Raw genomic sequence first — 10309 nt, 5'->3', positions numbered from 1 at the left:
GGCATCCTGTTTCCATCCTGAGTTCCCTCAGGGCTCACCTTTGGAGGCAGGTGGTGGGGGGTGGCTGTAGTGGCTCGATGGATGCACCATCTTTTGTTTACTAATATGACAGGCAGCATTCTCAGTCCACAGGGGACTCCCTTTCTCCTTTGTGTCATCTTCTTCAAAAATGGTGGCTGCTATGTCCCCACAGTGTGCTGCCACCTAGCACTGCTGAGCCTTCATCACAAGGGCAAGTCTTCTTAGGTGTTTCCTTCCCACTGGGTTTCTCACCTGTGGCTCTATTGACATTTCAGGCTGAACACTTCTTTCTGGGTAGATGCCGTGAGCACGACAGGGTGTCTAGCAGCATCCCTGGTCTCCACTCACTTGATGCCAATAGCATGCCACTCACTGACCTGGTCCTTCAAGATCTAACTCAGCCACCACATCCCTCACAAATTGTTTCTTTCCAGGGATTGCAAACTTCTAAGGGCTTCGTTTTCCCTTGAGTTAGTATAGGCCTTTAGTTTCTATGAAAGAATCTCATTCTGAATGATTTATCTTTTATCTCTCTTCAGCTTTCCGTCATACCTTGGCCATTAGTGAGAAATAATTTCTTAAGGAAATCCATTAATTCTTTCAACAAGAACCATCAAGTTTCTTCTATGTGTGAATGAAAACTGTTGTCTGCCATGTCACTAAACAAAGGATGTTGCAGCCATCAAGCCAGTTCAGCCACCCTCGGTGGTTAGCCCTGAGGGAGCTCAAGACTGAAACAAAGAGACGGCCCATGCCAAGCCCTCAGCCACTACAGCCACTTCTTATGGTGTCCCCAGAGGGAACTCAGCATGGGAAAGAACAGGATACTGGCGCTAGATAGCTAAGGTGCACATCAAAGAGTTGATTTCAGTGGGCCCAGACTCTTGCACCTTCTTATGCTCAGAAATGCGCTAACTCTCTTACCCTGAAATATCTGGTTTTCTTTGATTAACACTAATGTTTTGTTGTTCCAAATACTTAGTGTTTTGTTACAAAACTCCTGTTTATCCTGGCTCTTTCCTACCCTTTCAGAGTAGTCCCTTGGAGTTACCTAGAGGCTGTCTCCCAGGCTTGAAGTCCTCATAAATTTCACTTAATAAAAACATAATTTTCAACTTGTAGGGTTTCTCTCTCTCTTTTTTTTTTTGGTAGACTGTTTTGCCAACCACGAATGAACATATGTTTGGTGCAGTGCAGACTCCAAGTTGACAGGAGATAATTTCAAACATCATAACCTATTTATTTTCATCAATTTGTTCTCCTGACATTTTGTTTTGCCTTTTTTACTTCTATCTAGCCTTTCTTTTTCATTCCTGTCTTACAACTTCCTGTATTGTTCAGAATTTTTATTTATAACAGCAATAGAGGAGGATTGTTCAAAAAGGAAAATATTGAAAGACAGCTTCCAATGAGAAGCACTAGACCCCATCCATTTCTATCCATACCACATAGTCTCCTGTCGATTTATAACTGCTTTCACTATGTCTCCTAGTATTGACATGCCCTAAATATGTTTTTCACGGCTCTCTACTGATTCATCTACAAAAGCCTATGTGATATGCTGCATTTACTGGATTCTCTCCTTCAACTTTCTTCATCCATTCTCTCTTTTTCGTAATGTATCCTCTGATGCCTTCTGAGAAGGGCTCAGTAGAGATAAAACTTTTGAAGATTTGCACTTCTGAAATATCTTTATTTATTTTCATGCTTACAGGATGGTTGATTGCATATAGAATTATATTTGTATACAATTATGAGTCAGAGCCTCTGAATTGTTGGTATCACTTCTGTATCTTCTTGTCTTGTGTTGATTCAACTTTTATTCCCCATTGTTGGCTATGACTTAGTGTTTCATTCTGAAAGAAACAGCTTTCTTTAGGGTAATGTTCCCAGAAGTCACAAAAATGTGTTTGCATGTGGAGCATGAGTGGGCAGTTTAATAAAATATTCTTCTATTTGTAGGAAATTTTCCTATAGTATTTCTTTGGAGATTGTCTTCCCACCACGATCTCTCTCATCCTGGACTTTTACTAGTTGAACATCCTGGATTAATGCCCAGGGATGGGAGCAAGAGTAGAAATCCTTATGCACAAAACCCATGGTGGGCCTTGATCCTCCCAGCAGTGATTTCAATCTGGTTTCTCAGAGTGTTGCAAGAGCTCCTTGAACCCTTGTGTTCACCAAACTTGGTATGTAGACTGAATGTAATGCGTTTCACAAGATAGGGACTAATTTAAGTGTACATACTATCTAATGTGATTAAAAATACACTTATTATAAAAGAATTGCTATTAATTGATAGTAGTGGATAACTGTTATCTACTATTTCTCAACCAAGAGAATGTAGAAATATACCTACCTAAATATATCTACAATAATTTGAGAGTGAGTATGGAATTAATAATAAGTCCTCTTACTTGACACATTGGAAACACATGCCCTCTATTATTTTAGATTTATGGAAGTGAGATCAGATTCAGATCCTGATTTTAGAAGGGTCACTTTGACATCATGGAGTAAGATGTATTGCAAGAAGGATATGGCACAGCCCAGTGGGCCCTTTAGGAGAATTTATTCCAAGCCAGGAAGGGTTAGGACTGGACTATGAGGATGGCTGCAGGGATGGAAAGGAGTGGATGGCTCAGAAGTGATGCTGTGGCAGTGGAGGGGGCAGGACTCAGTGAATTGTAGAAGTCAGAAGGGAAGTAAGGTGTCATAGGCTCATAAAGCTCCCCTAAAGATATCCACATCTTAAACCCTGGAACTTGTAATGCTATTCTTCCGTAGTGAAAAAGGACTTTGCAGATGTGATGTAGTTACAGATTTTGAAATGAGGAGACCATCTTAAATTCTCAGGTGTCCTCTATGTGCCATGCCACATATTTTATATGAAAGAGGCAGAGGATGATTTCACCCACTACAATAAGGAGTAGGCAATGTGGCCTCACAGGGCAGAGATTGCAGTGATGTGGCACAAGGAAAGAATGCCATCAGCCATGAAAGGTAGAAGCAGCCATATAGATTTTCACCTAGACCTTCCAGAGGGAGCATGGCCCTCCTGACACAATGATTTCAGAGAGTGTTATTGATTTTGGACATCTGTCCTTAAATTTTGAGAAAATAATTTGATTTAAGTCACCAAGTGTGTGGTAGTGTACTAAAGGAGCCACTGGAAGCTCATCTAGAAGCCTATGATGTCTGCAAGTTTTATGAGGCAGGTGCCTCTTGAATGGTGGGTTCATTAGCCAGGATGGAGGTGGAGGCACATGGAAGAGGAGTAGGTGACAGGAAGACACTATGTTCAGTTTTCCATATTTCTTTTGAAGTAACTGTGGAGTGCTTGAAGGGAGTTGTCCAGATTGGGGCTGGATGCTGATTTCTGGAGTTCTTAAGAGAAACTGAGAGAGGAAGCAGTAGCTCAAGCTGTTGGTAAGTGATTTAGATGTCAAGGATCAGTGTATTTGTGTAGAGTAAGAAGAGTTAATGGAAAGTTGAACATTGGGGATGTACTAAACATTCAGAAGCGGATGGAAAATGAATTACACTGGACAAGTCATAAGATTGAAAGCACAGTGAAGGGAAGAGGACCAAGCAGGTTGGTTGTGGTTCGCATGAAGACAAAATACGAGTGATGCTGCTGGTTGGGATCCCATGACTGACCACACATGCTGTGGGTATCCCTCAAATCAAGTCCAGTAGCAGGAATGCTTTAACTGCCGTTTACCCTTAATGGTCCTATTTAATCATGGCATCATGAATGGGAAATCTGTAAAGAAATGCAGGATGATTCATGACCCATTATTTCTTTTGGGGAGCCCTGCACCTCAGGTCACCATGGCTCAATGGAGTTTGTGACCCTAAAATTTAGTAATGACAACACCCAATGGCCATTTCATGATAAAAACCACCCCCAGTCAAAGACATGCTGATGGATACTAACAAGACACATAGAGAAATGCAGGGCAAGTAATTTATTGAGCAAGATGTTGAAACCTCTACATTTTCCAGGGAAGATCAGGTGATCATCAGAAGACAAAGGATAGAAGTTTTTGAAAATCTTCGTAACCACACTTTAGCAGTATTTTCACCTGAAATAGAAAAAGAAACAAATGGAGGTTATTCATGCTGCTGCTGGAGATGACACATTAACACAGACTCTCATTCACAACCAACTTGTATGTGACTTTCAATCAGGAAAAGGCAAATGGAAGGGCCTGAAGGAAGAAGCCACTGTGTATGGTAAATACAACAGAACTGGTAGGATCACAACACACCACGCAAGTCAGGAAAGAACCCTCTCCATCGACCAGCAAGTAAACCTGGAGATGGTCATTCACCCAAGAGCGGGACTCAGGTTTCCAACGGAAGGAGGAGGGTCAAAGTTGGACAGAGCAGCCCAGGGATTCTTTTCTCTCATGTCCCAGGACAGAGGACTCTCCGTGTTCACTGCAAATGAGACTTGGGATTGAGAGATTAGAACAGAGGTGGGAGAGGACTTAGGAAGTACTGCTTTTGGGAGATTCCCAGTCTCTCCTTCCTTGTGGGAATTCAACCTGATTGCACATGAGCTTCTCAGCACTGAGAATCCAGCTCCTAGGGGCATTCAGAGTGAAGCTTGATGACCTAAATGCAGTGGTAGAAGGGCTGAGAGGCATCTTTAAATATCTGATGTCTTTATCAAGAAGTATTTTACCTTCACGTGTGCCTGAAGGAGCCCAAGCAAGGAGGTCCTATGAACACTGGCCATGAAGAGGAAGAGAATAGGTGAGGTGCGGAAAAGTGGATGGAGGTGCAGGGAGAGGGCCTTGGCTTCTCAGAAGCTGATGGAGAACCCAGACAGCCCATCTCCCTCTGACAAAACGAGGGGGCCTGTTCCTTCCCTCTCTCCTGTCTCCATTTCAACAGCCCGATGCTCCCAGTGAGATTCCACAGTGACTATGTCCCCTGGGGGAGGGCTGCTCCTACTCAGGGTAGCTCCTGGGCAGGGAGGCAGTACATCTGCCCTTCAGTACCACTGCATGGGGCCCCTCTGTCCTCCTCCCCAGGACAGTTCAGGAAACTCAGGGAGGTGACCCCAGAAGGAGGAACATGCCCTGATGCTCTGTACAGCTTTCCATAGAACAGTTCAGCAGAGGAATGTACTCATCCACCCTGTGGCCACGGGTCACCCTATCAGAGGTGAGCAGTGAGTCAGGTGGCAGGTGACCCCCTCGGAACAGCAAGCTGATCTGCTCCTTGGGTGGACAGCTGAGCAGAAGCCTCTACGCAGAAAGAAGAAAGAAATTACCAATGCTTTCCAAATTTGCAGTTTGTTTCCTGTGGAGAAGCCATTCACGCATTGCTTCACTTGCATCTTGGCCTCAACAGCTTCTCTAGGCGCTGAATATGTCTGAAGTCGTGCCCTGTACAGTAAGTCAGGTACCCAGAGGAAGGCTGCATTATCAACAGCAAAAGATGGACAGACAACTGCATTGGCTGCAACAGAAGAAAAAGAGATACAGCTGATATAGGGAAAGTCACTTTTCCATGGCCTTCTGACCTATGACTAGATAGGGACCCCAGGGGTTTTATGATCTTATCTCATATTTGTGCTGGTGGCAGTGCAGGACCCTAGAATTGTGACTGCCTCAAGTTCACAGAGCATGTGGCCGAGCCAGGAGTAGAAACAAAGTTTTCTGATCCTTAGTTCCGTTTTGATCCTTTTTAAAGGGCACCCACTACTTTCCAAGGCTCTCTTGGTTTGCTGAAATTCACTTTCCCTAGATTTTAAAACATTAAGATTTGCGTGTCAGGAGAGGTACCTTATTTTGTCTTGGATATAGAGGAACAGGAGATTTTAGTCGTTGAGTGTTCTAGTGAATGGCAGTTTCAGCTCTTACCAGAAATCAGAGAAGGGAGCACAAATTTGGAGAAGAGGAAGTTAATTTATTTTTATGGTGGCTGATGCTATTTTGAGACTCAATTAAAGAACAGGTGCATGTCATTGGATTTAGATATAGCCAAAAAGCAAAAAATATCTAATCAATTTGAGCACATTGGAAGCTTATAGACAAAGTTATGACTGGCTCTCTTATTCTGCTGTGATGTAGAGAATTCCTACATTCTGACGCCTGATCAGACAGCTTACTAAGCAGATGATTTGAAAGATCAGAGGCAACACAGGGAAAGAGAACGGCGTTTAGAAATTCGACAAAAGAGAAACCCACAAAGAGACTTGGGACCGTACTGAGGGCGTGAAGGCATGCCAAAGTGCCGATCTTCAGCAAATGGCTGGAATGAATTGTAGAAGAACGGACTTTGTGGCTCTAATAATGCTAGTTGCACTACGATTACTGGGAGTTCTCCCAGGAAACTAGTAGTACTTGTAGATACGGGGAGTGCTGCTCCTTTGTAGAGCCTATTTGAAGATCTAGTATTCAGAGACTCAGAGAACATCAGCTCTTCCTGATGTTTCAGACTCTCCAAAAACCTTTCCAGCTGCGACATTTTGGGAGTCTGAATCTAACAGTTAAAAATATTATGGACTCAACTGTCACCTAAGACACTCTAGGAAGGAGAACCAGATGTCTGCTTGAGACCTAGAGGTGGAGTCTCGACACACTGAATCCCACTCTATTGTCATAAGCTAGTCTTGGTAGGTGCTGTAAAATGCAGTGGTAAGAGGGGGCTTGGAAATATTAAGCATTTTGTTCAAAGGCAAGGGGCTGGTAGTGGCAGAGCCAAGATTCACATTGAAATCTTGTTATATCACACTTCTTCTGAAACAGAGACCACAGTCAAGGAGTGAGGCTTAGGGGGCAAAACTCTTAAAAGTTGCCTGCAATTATATTTTTTGTAAGTTTCCAGAGTATTAAAAATTGATAAAATGAGACTTGGTCTGTTGGGTGACTCACTGTCAAGTAAGGGAAGAGGTTTCGATTCTTGTCTGTTCACATCCCTGCACCCTCACCAAATAAATTCACCTACTGAATGTACCTAGAGAAAGGTTCTCACCAGGGCTGGTGCTGGACTGGTTAGAAATGATACTCACCCTCATAGCAGCAAAGGGCCAGAGTGACCAGCAGGACGGTCAGGGACAGCCTCATGGTTTCTTTAGCTTTGTGTTTTCAGCCTTAGTGAATGATAAGCAGTTAGGAGCTGGATTCAGGAGCCTTGGGAGCCTAGGGCTATTTATATGTAGAGAACTCTGCTGGTCCTGCCCACAGAGACACGTGGCAGGTGGCAAGGTCTGTCTTCCAGACCTTCCTTCCTCACTCAGGGCGGATGTCATCTGCCAGTGTCACAGTCCCCGACGACTTGGCCAAAGTCCCATTTATAGACATTGCTGGCACCAGGCACATCTCCTTTGTAGCAAAACCATAAGCTGTATTTTGACAGATGAATAATCAAGTAATGGATGCGAGTGCCCCTTGGTGTCAGCTCCTTCCCTGCAGGGTCAGTGCCTGGTTTTGCTCATCTCTCCATAACAGAGTGCCTGGCACGGAGAGGAGGATGAGCACCTATTCCTTGAATAAATGAATGGATATGAATTAGCAAACCACTGACTTGGTTAGGACACATCTGTAGTGTAAAGTGATGCCTGCTATGCGAGGTTTCCTTTGAGCAGCTGAGGGAGAATGGTTAGCAGCCTGGTGACTATTGTGGAAGAAATCAGTGATTTTCAGTCCCTAAGGAGAAAACAGTGCAATGGGGGAGACTACTCCCCCAATTACTAATATTCTACTCCAAAGTTTCAAAAAATATGAAAGAGATTTCAAATCAAATTAAGCAGTAAATTGATTTTTTATAAAAGAAGCTCCTCTTTAGACTTCTTTGTCCAGTAGGAGGATCTCACCTTCTGAGTGACAGAGTCCTCTCAGTGGAGAGGTTCACAGAGGCTCATCCTCTGCCTCTCCTCAGTCATAAACAGAATGTTCATGGAAACACAATTCTGAGTAAAGACATGAGAAGTCGGGTTACTTATATAGGGGGTGATATTTGAATAACAGTGAAGAATATATAGAATTTTGACATGGAGGAACGTTTAGACGAGGAATGCCAAAGGAGCAGCATGAGGGGTGACAAGATAGCATAAAGCATGTGGCATTGGAGAAGATCAGGTCCTCTGGTTATCCTGAAACATATAGCACATGGTGGACTAGGGAAGGCTTAGGACTAGAGAGACGGGTAAGTCAAATCAGGAGAGTTTATATTGTATTTTGTAGGCAATGGTGGCCAATGGATGGGTGAAGGGAGATTCATCTAGTTTCTTTGGTCCCAGTGCTATCATGCTGGATTTCAGATCACAAGTCAATGTCTCCTTGGGTTTTCATACTTATTATGATGGCAACTAAAAAAAAGGAAGGAAGAAAAGGAATCAAATGTTGACAAGGATGGAGAAAAATAGGAACACTTGTACATTTTTGTTGGGAATGTAAATGTTGCAGACACTAAGGAAAATAATCCAGAGGACCATGAAAAAATTAATAAGCATTTACGATATGATCAATCAAGTTCACCTCTGAGTATATGCAAATGATTTGAAAGCAGGATCTCAGCTACATACTTGCACATCCATATTCATAACAGCATTATTCACAGTTGCCAAGAGGTTGAAGCAACCCAAGTGTCTACAGAGAGATGAATGAATAAACAAATTATTGTTCATACATATAATGGAATGTTATCTATATTCAGCCTTATAAAGTAAGGAAATTGTGTCACATGCTACAATGTGGATGAAACTTGCGAACAGTCAGTACACTAAGTGAAATAAACAGGCTGTAAAAAGAGAAGTACTGTATGACTCCACTATATAAGGTGTGTAGATTAGTTACATTTATAAAAGCAGCGAGTGGAATGGTGGTTGCCAGGGGCTGGGGGGAGATAGAATACAATGCTCAGTAAAATTTGGGTCATTAAATGACAGCAAGCTGATCATAGCTGGAAATGTATAACTGTTATCTTCTATATAATTTCTTTGTGTGGCAAAATCTTCGGTAACTAATAATAATAGTGGAAATAAAAAGAGCAGCAATATTTTTGGATTGCTCACTATGGCCAGACAATGTACAAATATCATTTTTCATATTCAATCATTGCTACAAATCTAGAAGCTATTATACTTGCCATTTTATAGTGGAGTCAACTAACTTGCAGAAAGTAAGAAACTTGCAACTTGGAAGCCAATAGACCATCCTCAGGCACTGATGGTATGTGGGTGGTAACGTAACACAGTGGTGCTCTCAGTGGGGGTGTCTGTTGGTGGGGACTATCAGATGGAAGAGAGGAGGATGACAGGTAAGTTGTATCTCAGAGGCTTGCATTTCAGTTTCTGACTCAACTGAATCCTTCTGCTTGAGGACTGTTCACCTTTGGTCATTCATCTCACTTCAATTTATTTTCTTCCTTTCTTTTTTAAAAGAAAGATCATTTACTGACAACACTAAATGCCTATGAAGATGTAGAACAACTGGAATCTCATTCATTTCCTGTGGGTACTCAGAATGGTAAAGCCGCTTGGGAAGACAGTTTGTCATTTTCTTGCAAAACCTAAACATACTCTTACCATATGATCCAGCAATTGTGCTCCTTGGTATTTACACAAAGGAGCTGAAAACTCACATCTGCACAAAAACCTGCATGTGATGCTTATAGCAGCTTTATTCAAAATTCCTAAAACTTGGGAGAAATCAAGATATTCCTCAGTAGGCGACTGGATAAAGAAACTGAGGTATTTGGAGACATTAGAACATAGCTGTAAAATTCAGTGGAATTCAGCTCTTAAAAAATGAGCTGGAAGGCGTGAAAAGACACGGAGAAAACTTAGTGAATGTTACTAAGGAAAAGAAGTCAACCTGAGAGCTGCATACTATGATTCCGGGTATAACCCATCCTGTTAAAGTTAAAATTACAGGGACTGTAACAGATCAGTGTTTTCCATGGGTGAGGGAGGAAAAAGGGATGAACAGGCAGAGCAGAAAAGGTTTTCAGGTCTGACATATCCTGTATGACAGTGTCACACGGGATACACGTCATTAAACATCTGCCCAAACCCATGGAATGTACAACCTTAGAGTGAACCCTAATGCAGATCATTGGCTTTGGGTGATAATGGTGTGTCAATAGAGGTCTGTCTACCAAGTGTAATAAACGTACCATCAGGTGTGGGACATTGACAGTGGGGGAGGCTGTGCATGGATGGAGGTCAGGGGTAGCTGGAAATCTCTGTACTGCCTGCTCAATGTTTCAGTGAACTTACACCTTCTCTAGAAAAGTAAAGATGATGGAAAAAATAGGGAAACACTTA

The 10309-nt window shown here is 42.5% G+C and overlaps 1 protein-coding gene across 1 annotated transcript; it reads right to left on the bottom strand.

Annotated features, from left to right (window-relative positions):
- Positions 1-4046: 4046 nt before the first annotated feature.
- Positions 4047-7151, bottom strand: LOC102534706 (secretoglobin family 1D member-like). Its single transcript, XM_006214917.3, has 3 exons — positions 7052-7151; positions 5309-5496; positions 4047-4109 (listed from the first exon to the last, which is right to left on the bottom strand). The coding sequence occupies exons 1-3, from the start codon at positions 7104-7106 to the stop codon at positions 4047-4049; spliced, it is 306 nt and encodes a 101-aa protein (XP_006214979.1). The 5' UTR covers positions 7107-7151.
- Positions 7152-10309: the final 3158 nt, after the last annotated feature.

This window comes from Vicugna pacos, chromosome 10 (assembly GCF_048564905.1).
Source record: "Vicugna pacos chromosome 10, VicPac4, whole genome shotgun sequence".
Classification (NCBI taxonomy): Eukaryota; Metazoa; Chordata; class Mammalia; order Artiodactyla; family Camelidae; genus Vicugna; species Vicugna pacos.
The sequence above is the reverse complement of the archived record's forward strand: the minus strand, read 5'-3'. Positions and strand labels throughout refer to the sequence as shown.

Excerpts from the sequence above, each read along its gene's own strand:
- LOC102534706 (XM_006214917.3), bottom strand. The coding sequence starts at position 7,106 with ATGAGGCTGTCCCTGACCGTCCTGCTGGTCACTCTGGCCCTTTGCTGC. Across the intron at positions 5,497-7,051 it reads GGCCCTTTGCTGCTATGAGG|CCAATGCAGTTGTCTGTCCA; the intron begins GTGAGTATCATT and ends CTTCTGTTGCAG. Across the intron at positions 4,110-5,308 it reads TGCAAATTTGGAAAGCATTG|GTGAAAATACTGCTAAAGTG; the intron begins GTAATTTCTTTC and ends TTTCTATTTCAG.